Source organism: Vombatus ursinus, unplaced genomic scaffold (assembly GCF_900497805.2).
Source record: "Vombatus ursinus unplaced genomic scaffold, bare-nosed wombat genome assembly UNPS02014973.1, whole genome shotgun sequence".
Taxonomy (NCBI): domain Eukaryota; kingdom Metazoa; phylum Chordata; class Mammalia; order Diprotodontia; family Vombatidae; genus Vombatus; species Vombatus ursinus.
This window is the reverse complement of record NW_020954751.1, coordinates 765,839-783,398: the sequence shown is the minus strand read 5'-3', so window position 1 is coordinate 783,398 and position 17,560 is coordinate 765,839. Positions and strand designations below refer to the sequence as shown.

The 17,560-nt window shown below is 39.2% G+C and overlaps 1 protein-coding gene across 6 annotated transcripts in view; it reads left to right on the top strand.

Annotated features, from left to right (window-relative positions):
- LOC114030687 (metastasis suppressor protein 1) overlaps positions 1-17,560 on the top strand; it is a 226,735-nt gene that overhangs the window by 201,640 nt on the left and 7,535 nt on the right. For 2 of the 6 annotated variants that reach the window (XM_027845548.1, XM_027845547.1), the window contains 6 exons: positions 700-857; positions 5,691-5,798; positions 7,302-7,399; positions 10,858-11,068; positions 15,974-16,093; positions 17,038-17,232. In XM_027845548.1, coding sequence (XP_027701349.1) covers positions 700-857; positions 5,691-5,798; positions 7,302-7,399; positions 10,858-11,068; positions 15,974-16,093; positions 17,038-17,232 — 890 coding nt within the window. The remainder of the gene's footprint in view (positions 1-699; positions 858-5,690; positions 5,799-7,301; positions 7,400-10,857; positions 11,069-15,973; positions 16,094-17,037; positions 17,233-17,560) is intronic. The other 4 variants (XM_027845550.1, XM_027845549.1, XM_027845552.1 and 1 more) reach the window with 2 other exon arrangements.

Below are 17,560 nucleotides of genomic sequence, written 5' to 3'. Positions count from 1 at the left end.
TTATTGCTTCATTCATTCCCCAGTTTGTGTGTCCTTGGGAAAGGAGTAAAAGTTTGTAGATGGTTTACATGGCTAAGAGTTTAGCAAACAAAACCTCAGGCTCTGGAGAGATCTTAAAGTTTCTTCCCTATGAAGGGAACGGAGTGCGGGCCTCTTTGTTATTAGGTCTGCTTTATAGAAAACTCATTCCGTTCATCTCCAGAGGGGCATTAAACCAGCCAGCAGTTCACAATGGACTCCCAAGCCGAGATGGCTGAAAATCCCTTTTTGTTCCCAGAGATATTTACTGGTGGTACAACAGAGAATCCCCTGGGTGAGACTGGCGCAGTAGAGCTAGCTTGTATCTGCTTTTGGAAATGTCAACAAAGGCCCTCCTTGTTCACTGAGTGGAGTCCCTTTGGCCGTCAGCATCCTGGAGAGAGCTCATCTGCCAGGTTCCTAGGTCGCAGCAATGGGTTGGCAGAGGGTTCTGTCGTGAGGGAAGCTGTGAGAAGGGCCAAGTGAGGTAGTTTCATCTTCCTAAACCTACTTACACGCTTACCTTCAGACACAGGAAATTAGAAGGCTCTCATCCCAGGCAGTGATCTAATGGGGCTAACCTTGATTTAAACAAGAACCCAGGGGGTGAAGGGGTTGGAGTGAGAAGCAGCTGTATGAAATTCAGCAAAACCTGTTTGTGGCTTTCCTTTTTACACGCAGGAAGAGGAGATATCCAACCTCAATTGGACAGCGCGTTGCAAGATGTCAATGACAAATATCTTCTGCTGGAAGAAACTGAAAAACAGGCAGTCAGAAAGGCCCTGATTGAGGAGCGTGGCCGATTCTGTGCCTTCATTTCAATGCTACGGCCAGTGATTGTAAGTTGGGTTAAAAGTCCTGGAAGGTTTACATTGCCTATGGGTTGAAGGTCTTGCTTTATAAGGAGGGGGTAGTTTGTTGCAGCTTTAAAAAAAATTTTTGGTGGCTCAGGTCTATGATGTCATCATCGTAGGGAGTTCCCAGTGTGGAAGTTACCTCCACCAGTGCGAATCAGCAAGTGTTCTGCCACTTAGTGTCTTACAGATAATTATAATAACAACAACAATAAATAATAATTAACATTTATGTAACATTTAAAAATTTGCAGAACACTTTACCTTTGTTATTTCATTTGTTCCTTACAATAACCCTGTACATCTTAAAGCAATGGTGTCAAACTCAAATAGAAATGAGGGCCCCTACACTTTATATAAGGATCCCTGCAGGTCACATATTGATTTAGAAAACTCGACATATTTGCATGTTTCCTTTTTTTTTTAACAATAACAGTAATAACATTTATATAGCATCGACTATGTACCAAGCCCCATGCTAAGTGCTTTTTATAATTATTATCTCATTTGGTCCTCACAACGACCCCAAGAGATAGGTACAATTATTATCCCTATTTTATAAATGAAGAAACTGAGGCAAACAGGGGTTAAGTGACTTACCCAAGGTCACACAGCTAGTTAGTATCTGAGGCCAGATTTGAATTCAGGTCTTCCTGATTCCAGGCCCAGCACTCTCCACTGTACCACCTAAGAACACATTAAAATCAGATAGAAATTACATTTTAATCAGGTTCAAGCTGCACTCACTAGTGTTGTGGGCCCCATGTAGCCTGTGGGCCCAGCATTTGACACCTCTGAGAGAGTAGCTGAACTTTAGGGAGAACAAATGACTTGTGAGTCAGTAAGCATTTTGTTAGCACTTACTGTGTGCCAGGCATTATGCTAAACCAGCCCCTGTGCCATTTATTAAATGAGTGAAGAAGAGATACATGATCGATATTACCTCCAGGGCTTAGCACAATACCTGGCACATAGTAGGCACTTAATAAATGTTTATGGATTGATTGATTGATTAACTTAGAATCCCAGAATCTCAGAGTTAGAAAGAGATCTCGGAGGTCAATGAGGTAATTTGCCCAACATAGCACAGCAAATCAGAATTGCACATACATGAATTTTAACCTGCTTGTAATTATTACATGCCCAGATTATTGAGTGTTTTTCTTTTTTTTCCCCAGTGACACTTTGTACAGTAAATGTTTTCATGTGTGAAGACATGGTACTCATACTTGTGATTCTTAATAATTATATGATATTCTGTTATGTCTATGAGGAAAGCAATTTGTAAATTTTACAGAGCAATGGAAATGGGAGTTTTTACTAACAGTATTACTTAAATATTGTTGTGTGTTTGTGTTAATTTTATTTTTCCCTCGTAAATATTACTGCTATGTGGTTTTTTTCCCCAAATTTAGTCTCCCACCACTCACCTCCAGGATTATTTCTACCCAAGGATGGAATAATAATGATGTAATAATAATAATAATAATAATAATCTAGCACTTCAAGGTTTACAAAGCACTTTACATGTTAACTCATTTGAATCTTATTTTGGTATTATTTGGTAATAATAGAATATATAATATAATAATTTTATGTTAAATTGATATTTATATACTTTAAGGCTTACAAAGCGCTTTACATGTTAGCTCATTTGAATCTTATTTTGGTATTGTTTGGTAATAATATAATATAACAATTTTATGTTATGTTGACATTAATGTAGCACTTTAAGGTTTACAAAGTGCTTTTACATACTAACTCATTTGAATTTTATTTTGATATATTTATTTGGTAATAGAGTATGTAATGTAATAGTTTTATGCTGTATTGACATTTATATAGCACTGCATATCCATTAGCTCATCTGAGTCTTCATAAAAACTCTGAGATAGGTTTCTACAGCTATTCTCTTCCTCATTTCACAGATGAAGAAAAGGGCTTAAAGGTCAGAAGACTTACCTTTGGTCACACAAGTTTCCCAGGCAGGATTTGGGCCCAGATTTGCCTGACTCCCAGCTCTAGCATCCTATTTACTAGTTGCCAAATTGGAGGTCATAAACAATTTGATATCTCCTTTAAAATATTACCATATTTCTCTGTAGAAAAATTGAACCAATTTATGGAGCCTTCCACAAGAGTGCTATTGGGTTCACTCTTAGAGTTTTTATTTATTTTTGTTGGCTCAGCAGACATAGGAAAGCACCCTAAAGATTCTTCTGTGGGGACTTTAAAGTTATTGATGAGTCTGCACATCTTTTCTTGTGATGAATTATTCCTTCTCTTGTGTATTCCAACTCCTTTGACCACTTATTAATTGAAATCTGAGTGCTGATTTCACACATTTGTATTAAGTTCTTCATACTTTTATCATTTATGTTAAAAGTATTTTTCCCTTTTCTTTTAGTTTATACTTTGTTATATTTGGTTGTGCAATTTTTTAAAAATTACATATTTAAAGATGGCAATCTTGACCAATAAGAGACAGCTAAGGTGGTATAGGTATAGCTAAGCTGGACCTGTAGTCAGGAAGACTTGAGTTCATATTCAGCCTCATATCCTTTCTAGCTGTGTGACCCTGGACAACCCACTTAATCTCTGTCTTCTTCATCTATAAAATGGAGATAATAATAGTACCTCCCTCCCGAGATCAAATGAGATAATATTTGTAAAGTACTTTGTAAACTTTAAAATGCTATATAAATACTATCCATTTTTTTAAAAAAAATCATTTATTATTGTTATTATTGTTATTGTTATTGTTATTATTATTATTATCATAAGAGCAGCTAGGTTTCACAACAGATAGGGTACCCAGCCCAGAGTCAGGAAGATTAGTCTTTCTGAGTTCAAATTTGGCCTCAGATACTTATTAATTGTGTGACCCTGGGTGAGTCACTTAACTCTGCCTCAGTTTCTTCATCTGGAAAATGAGCTGGAGAAGGAAATGGCAAACCACATCAGTATCTTTGCCAAGAAAACCCCAGATAGGGGCACACAATGTTGGATATGACTAAAAATGACAGAATAAATTATTATTGTTATTATGAGCCACTTACATTTTAGTAGTTCATTAGCATTCTTAGGCTGATTAAATAATAGAACTCTGAAAAGGTTTTCATAGTAAATATAAAGTAGCACTAAAAGTCATACTAAATAATGACACTTTTGGACTTAGTCATCCATGATAATCAAATTTGTTAGCACATAGCCAAGAATAATATTCTTTTCTTCTGCCTCCTTTTTAAAAAATTTTTGTGTGTGTGTACTGGTTGGCTCATTTCTTATTCTTGATTTTATCCTCCCCCCCCCACCCTGCTTAATTCAGCTAATATTTCATCAATTTTGCTAGCATTTTCCGAAAACATATTTTTTAAAAATTGGTCTTGTCATTTTGTCTATTCTGTTTCAGTTTGCAGTTTTCCCCCCTTTCGTTTCTTTCTTTTGATTTGTTATGTTGTTCCCTTTTGTTTAGGTACAGACTTAATTTGTTGTTTTTCTTTTGCTTTCTTATTAAAACAGGTAGTTCAAGCAGTAAATTTTTTGCAAGTTTTTTTTTTTTTTTAGCAATTTCTTATACATTTCAGAATATATTGATTCATATATTTTTGCCATTTTTAACATATTTTATCACTTAATTCTGGATTTCATCCTTGACTCAAGCATCTTATTCAAGACAATGTTATTTAATTTGCAGGTGTTTGGGTAGTCTTCAACTCTGGGAGGGAGAGCAGGGGGTGTGTGTGTGTGCTTTTTTTATTCTTATTTTATTGAGCTCTAAGCTGAGAATATGCTATTTTTAGTGCCATTTTGTATTTACTATAAAGACATTTTTGGATCCCAGGGTATAATCAAGTTGGAAGCACTTGAAAAGAAAGTATATGTATTCTCTTGTCCTGTCATTGAGTTTTGTTAATTTTAAATTCTATTCTAATTTTAGCATCCATTTCTTTATTAACTTCTTGATCTGTCATTCTGATAACTGAATATAAAGGTCTCAAATGACCATTAATTGTATAGTCTTGCATTTCTCCCAGTTTTTTCTTTTTCGCGTTTTTATATCTAGCACCGACCACACAGTACCTGGCACCTGGTGCTTATTTTTAAACTGTTTGACTAATTGATAAGCTATTAATTGATTTTATTTTTAATTGCCTTTTATCATTATGGACTAACTTAAAAGAATTTCTAAACTAAAAGGACTTTAGAGACCATCAAATCCTGTCCCTCTTCATTTTAAAGATCAGTAATCTGTTGCCCAGAGTAGTAAAATTACTTGCCCCAAGTTGCTGTCTTTGTTACTTTCTGGACCAAAGTGAACTTCCTTGGCTGTCACTCCCTTATGTGTGCTATATCCTTTATTAAAATATAAAATCCTTGAGGGTGAGGACTGTCTTAACTCTAGTCTTTATATCCCTAGCACTTACCATAGAGCTTAGCACAGGGCAGACACTTAATAAATGCTCATTCATTCATTCGTTCATTCATTTCTGAAGCTAGAAAATGGCAGAACCAGGACTTCAATGGAGATCTCTTAACATCCAGTCCCTTGCTCTTTCACTGTAACACTTGTTTAGTTTTCTGAATTCTTTTTTTTGCTATGAAATCTGTTTGTGTGTTATCACTAGCCTGATATATGAATGTCTTCCATCCATTTCCCTTAAGAACATGGTCTTACCGTAACTTAGCAATGAAATATCATGCCCTATTTGCCTTGATCAGAAAGCAAATTGTATATAAATGGCCTGTGTCCTGATAAGATCTTTGACTCCAACACCGTAGTGTAAAGTGTGTGGCTTTTTAATTACTTTCCCTCAGGAAGAGGAAATCTCCATGTTAGGGGAAATAACTCATCTACAGACCATATCTGAAGATCTAAAGAGCCTCACCATGGATCCCCACAAGTTACCATCATCTAGTGAACAGGTGAGTATTCAGAGAGTAGAAGAAGGCTTATGGGTCAGGCCACACCTGCTCTTTAATGCTGTTCTTTTTTTTTTTTTTTTTTTTTTTTTGGCAAGGCAGTTGGGGTTAAATGACTTGCCCATGGTCACAAAGCTAGTATCAAGAATCTGAGGCCAAATCTGAACTCAGGTTCTCCTGACTCCAGGACCGGCGCTCTATCCGCTGTACCACCTGGCTGCCCCATTGCTGTTCTTATTTTTAGTAACTTTACTTTGGATAGATTGGTCATTTTACCTAGGCAGCTATTCTTCCCTGAAGAAGATATATCCTGTTTTCTCCTACAGAACTGAAGTGCGGAGAAATTTTGGGGCTGCTTTGAGTCCCCTCTTGGAAACTGGTATTAATTGCCTTAAATGCAGTGGTACTGGTACTTAAATATAGAAATAGAGTGTAAGTGGCAGAACTGGGTAGAACCCAGAGTTTCCAGAACACCGTTCCCATGGAACTGTCATAAAAGATTTAATTTAGAATATGTTTCCCATCACACTCTGGCCCTTTGTTCATGTGCCAAATATCTATTGCCATAGTATGATGATGCAACTCAGAATAGAAGATTGTAGGTATTTTATTTTCCATTCTGTTTAATTTTATTCTCTAGATTACAAATGATGCTGGTTGCCTGATGCTTGCAAATTTTTTTTTAAGGCAATTGGGGTTAAGTGACTTGCCTAGGGTCACACAGCAAGGAAGTGTCTGAGGCTGAATTTGAACTCAGGTCCTCCTGACTCCAGGGCCGGTGCTTTATCCACTATGCCACCTTGCTGCCCCTTACAGATTTTTTAAATACCATTTCTTTGTCTCAGGAAAGTGTTGGGCACATTTAAGAATTTTCCTATTTAAAGCTTTTTGAAAAAAAGTATTTTTTAAGAGTTAGGGCAGAGATGATTTTAGCCAAAGGTCCTTATTTTATGTCTCATTTGTCTTCTTTTTAAAAAAAATTTATGATAAAATCAGAACATGCACATGAACTTTTTTCAGTGCTGAAATGAATGTTTTGACTGCATGTCAAGTTTGAAATTTTCTTTCTTTTGTGAAAAGCATCATGTGTGAGCCATTTAATTTTAATTGTTACTATCCAAGAGCAAATCTTGGAACAGAGTTAAGACACATGGAGACTCTCTGAGGCAACCTCAAATGACTGGGGGGCAAGGGGTGACAAAGTGATTTTTCTCTACCCTTTGTGAACCTTCGAAGTTTTTACCTCCGTCAGTGTATATATGTCTTCATATTGCTTGGGTTTTTTCCCATTAATTTTTAACTTTTTTTTTTAGCCAGAGATGATGACAGTAACCATTTTTGTAATGTGTTAGAAAAGAAAGGAAAAAGAAAACTGCAACAAAAAATATTTTTTTTCTGGTGAAAACCTGTCTTTAAATTGGATGGGTTCATTATTTAATTGGAAGTTAAAAAAACCTCTTCAGTGCCCCTAGCTTACTAAATGAATTTTTTTGGTTGTTTTATTAGGTAATTCTAGATTTGAAAGGTTCTGATTACAGTTGGTCATATCAGACTCCTCCATCTTCTCCCAGTACAACCATGTCCAGAAAATCAAGCGTTTGCAGGTAAGTGAACTTGGGAAATTTATTTCTAAGAAAGATTGACTTCGGTTTTCCAAGTGCAAATAAGTAGAACCGATTCTTGGTATCTCTGAATAAATTTGAACTTGTACCGTAAAGACTTCTATGAAGATTTTCTTTTATCTGTCTTCTTTATCACTGATTTATTGTCGATCCAAGAAAAGACTGTATTAACCCTTAAATTATCTGGCAATAGACTCCTAGATTGGCCAGTAAAAGTTGTTTGTTTGTTATGTTATTAGAATCAGTTATTACTTTTGTGTTACTTGTATCCAAGCTGCTATTCTAGATGATAAAATAAAGAGATGAGTTATTTATTGGTTGATTTTACTATAACCTGGCAGTAGGAAAAGTTAAAAAGAACATATCCTTTATCTCCCTCACTTATTTAGCTCAAAAAATCACAGTCTAAATAGAGTTCTGCTTTGTGCTGACTATATTTGCTGGAACAGCTGATGTCTTCAAAAATATTTTCTTCCAGCAGAATGGCTTATTAGCATGCCATCCCCCTGCTTAATTTTTCTGCCTTTTTAATGGGGAAGGCTGCATTATTGGATGTCATTTTGTTCTGGCTTTTAAAAAATCTCACTGTACACTTGTACTTTGGATGTTTGCTCTCTGCTCTACTGAGTTGAGTGAACTTTTAGCCCCTGTGAGTGGTTACTTCTAAGAGCTAGACATCTGCCAATCCAGTATATGGTTGGATATTCCCATATTCATGTACAGGTTTTTTTTTTGTTTGTTTGTTTGTTTTCCCCAAAAACCAGTCCCACAAGAATGAGGTCATAGTATGAGAGAGCATAGATTTAGAGCTAGAAGAGGCATTTATCTTTTCATTTTACAGAAGAGGAAATTGGATTCTTGCCCAAGGTAACACAACAGCCTGAGCTGGGAATTTCAGCCCAGGTTCTCTGACTGCAAATTCAGTATTCTTTCCATTATATCTAAGTGAAATTTGCATCAGTTGGGTGGGATCACAGGGTCACCAAACTATGTGTTATCACATATAGATGTAAAGATATAGTATCCTGAAATAATACTAAAGGAGGCAGCTTTTATCTTATAGTAACATAAGGAACACAATGGTGGTCTTGTCCAGTAGACAAGGCAGGATGACCATTTCTCAGGTGTATTATAGATGGGATTCTATGCAGCCACTGAATCGTTTTTTGCTTTTTGAGTGGTTATTTTTTGACAAGTCAGACATGTTTATCAATAAAGAAGGAAGAAAAAGCCACAAGCTAAGAATGCTAAGTTTTTAAGTGAATACTTGGTTTTTTTCTCCCTGAGTGTTTTATATGAATAGAAAATTATACTGCAAATCGTGAATCAGCTGTGTCCTGGGGAGAGATTGCTGGGAATGTGTTATTTTCATTGTCGAAATGCCCTCTTTCGGTTGATTGGAAGGAAACGTAGAATCATGCTAATGACCCCCTCCCGTGGCAGTTAGCTTTGCACCCATCAATGTCCGTTTCCACTGCCATGTTATCACCCACTTACTGCAAGTGTAGTGGCATCATGGCATTTCTGAGCTATTTAAATTAATTGTCAGAGAATTCATAATGCAAATTCTGTTTGAGGAGAGGAGTGAAAGACATCTCTAAAGGCCTCAGAGTTTCTCTTTTCTTAAAGCCTTTCTTCCTCTCACAGCTGGCATTCCTTTGGCAACAATGTCCTTTTGAAATTTTGGACTGTGTTGAGATTTATTTTTCCCTAGACTGAAATTTCCCCCCTGGCATATCAGATGTTCTCTACATGTGTCCCAGTGAAAGACTGGATGCCCGCTGATTGTTGCAGCAGAGAGAAAGGACGCTGTAAATTTGTGTATCTGGGGCTTCCATGTCTATTCCTAAAGCTCATTGTGTTAGGTAGCCCCGTTGCTCTTAGGAAACAAAATCTATCTGGATTTCACAAACCTTGCATTTTGTACCAGGAAGCTGGGCTCCACAAATGTTTTCATAAGGGTTTATTTCTCTATTTTTTCATACTGCTGTCTTGGGGTTGAAAGTTTTATTTAGGATGCAGACTGCTAGACATGCCCTTTATGACTTTTTTGTAATCCAGTCTGGGACTAATACTGCTTCATCCAAAATGGTACAAAACCTTTTTCCCTCTATGGGAATGGATAGGGTCTAGGGACTAGACCTCTAATTTCATTAGTACAAGGAACATGAAAGGACCCTCTACCAGTAAGAGTCAGCACCTTTTTCTTTCTTTCTTTCTTTCTTTCTTTCTTTCTTTCTTTCTTTCTTTTCTTTCTTTCTTTCTTTCTTTTTCTTCTTTTTTTTGCAATTTATGGTTTTAGAGAGCCCCTTAGAGCAACTGAGAAGATAAGTTAATTGTCTGAGCTCATACAGCCAGTATATGTCAGAGATGAGACTTGAACCCAGGTCTCCTGGGGTCCAGGGCCAACACTCTATCCACTATGCTTGTCTTTGGGAAATTGCTGGGAAGGTTACTTGTCATGGCTTTCATAGCCAAAAGCACCCCGAGTCTTCATTGCCGGTGAGGTCAAAAGTCCTCAGTTAAACAGGAAGGTTCAAGATCAGACATGTAGACACAAGCACAATTAATTGGCAGACAGTTTACCCTTGCTATGAACATGAACCAAATTTACACGTAGAGAAGTCTGCATTTTACCACAAGGTAGTCGTTGCTCTTCTGTTACCTTCCAGCAAGCACAGGCCAGGTTGTTGTTAGTGTGGCTTTTGTGGAGTCTGTCCCCACACCAGGACTTGTGCAGTTAGACTGGCACAGTAATTTTCTGCCCCACTGACTTCTAAACCTCAGCAGTGTTCTGTCACTTTAATGAGACTGCAGTGGAGTGTTCTTTTTCTTGACCTAGGAATATCTTTGCCTGATGAGAGAACTAAAGAGATAGGTCATGTTTTCTCCTGCCTCTTCACACATAAATGCCATTTATCCTTCCTAACAGGATAGGCTAGCAGGGGTGAGGAACCTGTGGCCTTGAGGCCACATGTGGCCCTCTAGGTGCTTGGGTGCGGCCTTTTGACTGAGTCCAAGTTTCACAGAACAGGGGGATTTATTCAAAGGGCCTTATTTGAGGACCTAGAGGGCCACATGTGGCTTCGAGGCTGCAGGTTCCCCACCCCTGGCTAGGGTTTAAAGACTGGACCTGTGATTTCATTGATATAGGGAACCTCTGGGGTGAGTAAATTCTCTCCTCCAGTATAGCGTGGGCGCCTTCTCTTGGACTTGTAACCTTAGAGGCCTGGGGTCACGTAGCTGGTGTACGTCAGAGACAAGACTTAAATGTCATTCTTCCGGGCTCCAAGACCCGCTCTTTGCCCACAGTGCCAGGACACATCTCGTGTCCTCACCTAACAGGAGGGCTTTCTGTAGTTTACTTCTGAAGTTGGTTTTGTGGCCTTCCTCCTGTCCCCGGGCTCTTACCTCTCTCCCTCCCATCGTGTCCCCCACAGCAGCCTGAACAGCGTTAACAGCAGCGACTCTCGCTCCAGTGGCTCACACTCTCATTCCCCCAGTTCACATTATCGCTACAGAAGCTCCAATCTGCCGCAGCAGGCTCCCATGAGGCTGTCAAGCGTGTCCTCCCATGACTCGGGTTTCATATCCCAGGATGCCTTCCAGTCCAAATCACCATCCCCAATGCCACCGGAAACTCCCAACCAGGTAAGGTTGTCCACACCTCCCACAGGGCTGGGGGCAGAGATGACACACATACATGAATCCTGGCCTGATCATTCCTGGGACCCAAAGTTGTACCCTGTTTCATGCCATTTTATTTTATATGCTATCATTAGGAAACTTCTTCTTTGTCTTCAAGTTAAAAGAAATGTTTTGTTCCCTAAAAGAGTTTTTAAAAAAGATAGAATTTACACCCACCTTTCCTGAGGGTAACTGAGTAGATTTTTCCAGCTGGTGGCAGAAATACTCCATTGTAGGCAGCTAGAACTGAACCAGTCTTTGGCAGGCTCATAGATATGGGTATTCCTTGAGGGGATGATTGAATTATGCACACCATGCATTCCCAAGTTTGGTATAAACCACTTAGAGGGTGTATCTCTTCATTTAGCTTCTTCCTTCTCCACTTCACCCGGTACGTATGGACCGTTGACCATTCCGGGAGTCCTTAAAGTACGCACAGCACTCTCGTAACATAGAAGAACATGAAATTCTTGCCTTCTGTGCTGTTAACTCTTCAGTGAATCATCAGCACTTGATTCAGAGAGAAGGAGTTGACCCAAGCTTGCTTGCACAGCAGTTGGATTAAGAGACATTGTACTCCTCCAAACGCATTCATTTCCATTGAAGCCAACAGGGATATGGTGACTGCATTTGTCCTGGTCTCCAGTGCATGACTGGTACATCTGCTGCTGCTCTTACATCACCCCTTTCCCTCCCTGAGAAGTGATAAGTTTGGTTTTTGCCCAGCACTTAGCAGCATGTGGTCAAACAGTAGAACTCAGGTTCACAACATTTTCTGCTGTGTATTATGCATCTGCTCAGACACAGGTTACCTTCTAAAACTGACCATTCAGGGCCCAAGGATTTCACTTGATTTCATGAGTTTTCTTATTCAGGGACTCACGTCCTCATCTCCCTGGTACATAGAGCTCTTTATTTCCTGGAGGGAGATAAGAGATGCTCTCCATAGAATCTCAGGCCTCACAGATCATTTAATCATTCTCTCCCTTCTATGACATTCTCCCACGATGGCCATCCAGGCTTTGTTTAAATATTTCCTTTAATAGAGAACTTACCACTTAATAAGGCATCCTGTTCCATTTTCTAATAAAGAGAAAAGTTGCCTCCTTATACTGAACTAAAATTCTCTCTCCCTGTGATTTCCATCCATTGCTACTAGTTCTCCCCTTTTCAACCCCCTAGAGTAAGTCCCTCTTTAGAACATGTTGAGTTGCAAGTGAAGAATACAGGAACTGGAAAGAGCTCTCTGAATACACACCCCACCCCCAATTTTTTTTTTTTTTTGCCTGAACCTAAATGCTTAGGTGTCCGTGTGATGGCATTTTTCTCCAGTTATGCTTGGTGATGGTACTAACTCTTTCCATTCTCGGAGGATGGAGAATTACCTTCAAGGAAAGAATTGGTGCAGAGTCAAAATCTCTAGAGTTTTCTCTTCCTTTTCCTCCTGGGAGAGAATGTTTGCCTGTCATCGCTGGTGCTCTTTGGGCTTTTATTCCTCCAGCGTCCTGCTTTCTCCTTTCTTTCAGTGCAACAAGGAGTAACATGCATGTCACGCAGGCAGAAAATCTGCTGGGCTAAAATGATGGAGGGATTCTTGTTTTTCAAGAGGCTGCTCTGCTGTGCAGTGTAATTTGATGTTTGTTTTTAATCAGTCGACATAATTATGTTTATAGCATTGTGTAGCAGAGCTTGAGCGAAATAAACTCGAAAACACCCACGCTTACCTTGCCATGGATGGTTGGCCTTGAGTGTTGCCTTTAAGGACTAACAAATTGAAACAGAATGTCATGGCTTCTAGTATTAATGTTTAGGGACTCAGTAAAGAGAACCTTTTTGGGAAGAATTGAAGGAAACTTAAAAGCTGAGTATCTGAGATAAATCCTGTTAGTAACACTAGGTTTGTTTTCAAGTCCACTCAGTCAGCAAGAATTTATTGAGGATCTAGAATTTTAAAAGAGAATTTATTAATACGTGCTTAGCACTGAAGATGCACAGAAAGGCAGGGTGCCCTCGAGGACCTCACATTTTAGTGAGGGGAGAGTGTGGACAACGTGTAAATAATAGCCTTCACACAAAGTAGATAGAGGATAAATGAAAAGTAATCTCAGAGGGGAAGGGTACAAGAAAGGGATATGATTTGCCCAAGGTCACAACAGCTAATGAATGGCAGAGCTGGAACGATTTACCCAGTTTTTCTGATTTCAGATGTAATAATGCACTTTTCCACAAGCTGCCTCTCCCATACCACTCAGCTCTCAGCATCTTCTCCATAAGGTCTCCTTGGCAGTTTGATCCATCTGGTTCCCCAAGTATGCCACCCTTTTTTTTTTAAGCCCTCATGCCTTAATACCTTTCACGTCCTGTCCTTGATTTCAGTGGTTGGCAGCTCTTTGGCCCTGCTGCTATTTCATGCCTTACAAACAGGTAGATTTCAGCAGTGACAGATAGAACCTTATAAGTCATCTACTAAGTATCATAGGCCATTGGTGTTTTCCACTGAAATATATATAGATCGTTGGTGTAAAAACTGTTGAGATTGCCACATATTGCCCTATTTTTCTCCTTCATTTGGCATTGTCTTAATTGGACATTTCTTTTAAAATTCTTTGATTTCTCTATCTCCTCTCCGCCCTTCGTCCTCTCCCCCTACACTTCCACCCTCCCACCCAAGAGAGTCCTGAGCCTAAGAATGGAGCACATGTTCTCTGATACCAATATAACTATTTAAAATCAGCACTTGTCAAAAACAAGTCAAGGTGGTTATTGTTTTTTTTAAGAAATAGTAGAAATAAGACAGATTAAAAGTATCTCATACTTACTGAACCTAGAGTTTTAGAATTGCTTACAAGTTATTTTTCCAGTAAAATTTATCTGAAGCAGGGGGACAGAAACCAATAATAATGATAGTAACTTTGATTCATGAAGTGCATTATGATTTACAGACTTTCCTCTCAATAGCCTTGTGAAATAGGTAGTTATCATTTTATGGAGGAGGTCACGCAGTTTGTATGTGATAGAATAGCAGGTCTCCTGACTCTCTAAGTAAGGTGACTTGTATTGGTTTTTCTCCTCTTAAGAAGTGTCAGGACAGACACAAGACTGAACCCACCAGCCATTTGCATGTGATCTTTTGGAAAGGAAAGCCACAGAGCTTCATGGAACTCCTTATATATTTTAGTTTCCACTGAGTTAAACATATGGTAGAACAAAACAAAAACTTTTCACCTCCTCAGGAGCCTGCCCATCTCCTAAGATTGTAAGAATAGGTGGAAATAGCAATTTGGTCTTTCACATCACTCACTAGGTTTCAGTTCCTAGGATAATAGAGATAATCCACTGGATTGGGATGAGCCTTCCTCATTTTAGTAAATTAGTGAGGGACTAAGGAAAGCAGAAAAGAATAGAAAATACACTTTAAAAAATAGTACCTGTGACAGCCCCACAACCAGCTTATCTTCACGAGATGAGGAATAGATGGAGGAGACATAAGCTGCTGATGAAACCACACTTGAATCCTTCAGACAATGACAGAGGGGAGAGAGCGTACAAGCCTGTTGGTGGAAATTAGACTAGTAGACAATGGAGGTTTAATGGAAAGAATATGGTTTCCTGAGTGGCAGGAAGATTTCAAACAAAGCAAGTCAGGTCCCCATTCTTAAAAGTCTGGCTTCTCCCCGAGTGAGTCATCTTTCCTGCATGTGGTCCATGTAATGGGGTTACCATTGGTAACCATTGTAGCATTAGAGAAGGCTTCAGAAATCATATGCTTCAAGGGTTCCTAACCTTTTTCCACCATGGATTTCCTTTGATAGCCTGGTGAGTCTTGTATTGCCTTCTCAGAATGTTTTTAAACATTTTTATTTCAAAAATAAAACACATAGGATTGCCAAGGAGGTCAGTTGCGTTGAAATAACACTTATCAAAATATTTTTTAAAAAATAAACAAGTTCATGGACCACAGGTTAAAAATGCTGATCTGTGTTGATAAATCAAAATAAATTAATAAAAGAAAAAGGAAAAAAAAACTGATCTAGTCGAAGCCTTTTTGTTTGCAGAAGAAACTGAGGTGAGAGAGATTAAGGTCACATAGCTAATAAGTTGGAATGTGAACTGAGTTCCTCTGGATCCAGATTCACTCTCCTTTCTATTACATATACTACAACCTCCCCAGGCATGCACAGTGCCTATGAATTGGGGAGTTGAGTGACCAGATTAGAGAAATATTCTCCCCAAGTGCAAATAGAGTTCCAAAAGCCCGTGTATGCATGCATGTTGGCCTGAGGGAACATCCATCTCTTGGTACCCCTTAAACATACTAGAGAATGAATGAAAACTCAGGATAGCTAGCTATAAAAGCTATAAGCTAGTTTTAGCTAACCAAAGCAGGTAGTGATAGCCAACTGCTGGCCAGGTTCTTAGAGGTAAAGAATGCCCATGGGGTTAAAAGGCAAAGCAGATGTTTAGGTCCAGGGTCTTTATCCCCTTGGAGAAGCTCCTGTATGATGTTGCCTGTTTGGTTAGATTTAACGTGATGACTCAAATCCTGTCCAGGAAAGACTGGTAGGACTAGACTTTCTCTTTCTTGCTTGCCTCTTAAAAGTGACTGAACATTACAGATAGCTTAAAAGCCATGTATAGTGATACAGAGGGGAAAAAAAAAAACCCTAATCCTCTGCTTCTCTTATCCTTCCTCTTTTCTTGTGTGTACTTGTGTGTCTGTCTGTCTGTCTTGTCTGTCTCTGTGCGTGCTTTTTTTTTTAATCCTTTTTTGGTGGCTTGTGGCCTTTTCCTCTGTGTGCCTTGGGTCTGTGTTTTGGATTCCTGTGTTTTCTTTTCCGCTGTGCTGCCGTGGTGCTGACAATGCTACAGAATTCATCCAGCTCGGCCTCTTCAGAAGCTTCAGAAACCTGCCAATCAGTGAGCGAGTGCAGTTCCCCCACCTCAGTCAGCTCAGGCTCGACCATGGGGGCTTGGGCTTCCACAGAGAAGGTGAAAAATATCTGTATCAGAGAACTAACCAGCACCCCCTGCCTCCCTACCGTTCCCTGCCTCTGCTAGCTAGCTTCCTGGCAAAATCCAGGTGAACCCTGAAAAATAAACAAAGACGTTAAACCAAGGTCTATTAGAAACAAACAAACAAGCTTCTTTTTTTTAGAGAACATACCTACCTCGACAAGTTCACTCTCAGAAACTCAGGTTTTCACAGAACCCTGATAGTGAAGTCATTTTGAATGAAAGAAGATTAAGATTTGGAGGAAGAAGGCAGGTAGGGAGAGGATTGAGATTAAGAGGTATTTGTGAGGGCTTGAACTCAGAACATCAGAAATTCAGTGGCTTTTCCTCCCGTCATCTCCTACCCCACCTACTTCCCAGGTGTCCATCCTTATGGCAGCCTTGTTTGAACGTGTCATTTCAAACACGTCAGGCTGTATGTTTTTGCGCTATTTAATTTTCTGTTAAACTTTTTTTTCAGTCTCAGATTTGCTGTGAAAAAATACATCTTTGGAAAGTTAGTTGGATTGAACAGACCTTTTTAATGCCATTTAAAAATGATTAAAATTGCATATGACATGACCAAATCAATGTTTCCATGAAATTTTATTTTATTGACTAATGGACGTATTGAGATTATCATAAAGATTGAGAGAAATGGATCAGTTTCTAAATCATTCCAAGATGTAGTTGAAGTCTATCTAAAGTAAATACTTACTTTGGGATCAGATAGCATTGGTCTGTTTTCTCCCCTGCTTCCTTTTTGCCTCATTCATTGATTGTCCAAGGACAGCAAATCTCCATGTTTTTTTTTTTTTAATATCCAGGTTCCCCTTCCCCTTTGCATAGAATACATCAATGCCATCTTGTATTTCCACATTCATCTTGTTATATTAATTTTTCCCTCTTTTGTTTGTTTTTTTTGTTTGTTTTGTTTCCAGTTGTCTAACGGGTTTTATCACTATAGTTTACCAAGTGAGCCCCATGTAGCATCAGTGGGTGCAGGTCTTTATCCTCATTGCCTGCCTGCCTCCCGTCTGTGCCCTCGGGCGACCTCTGCCCTCCTTCCAGACTACGTTCATTATTACACCATTGGGCCGGGCATGTTACCGTCATCTAAGATCCCTAGCTGGAAGGTTTGTGTCTCACTCTCTTCTCCCTCTCCCTCCCCTTCATTCTCTCATTGCTGTGATTGCCCTTCTCCTGACCTGTGGCAGTCACCTCTCACATTCTGTTTGGTTCTCCAAAACATCTTGCTGGGTAATATGTCCTCCCTGTTAGGGTATGTGGGCTTGGGTTCTGGGAAGGCGGGGAGGGAAAGGTTAGTAGCTCAGAGATAGAAACCGCAGTGTGGAGCTGAGACTCAGGGGCTGCCTCTTAGTTGACTATTTGAATTTCCCTGCTTCAAGGTTAATCACAAGGTGTGGAATTCCAGTGAACTCAGAGTAAAAGCAGTTGACAAGT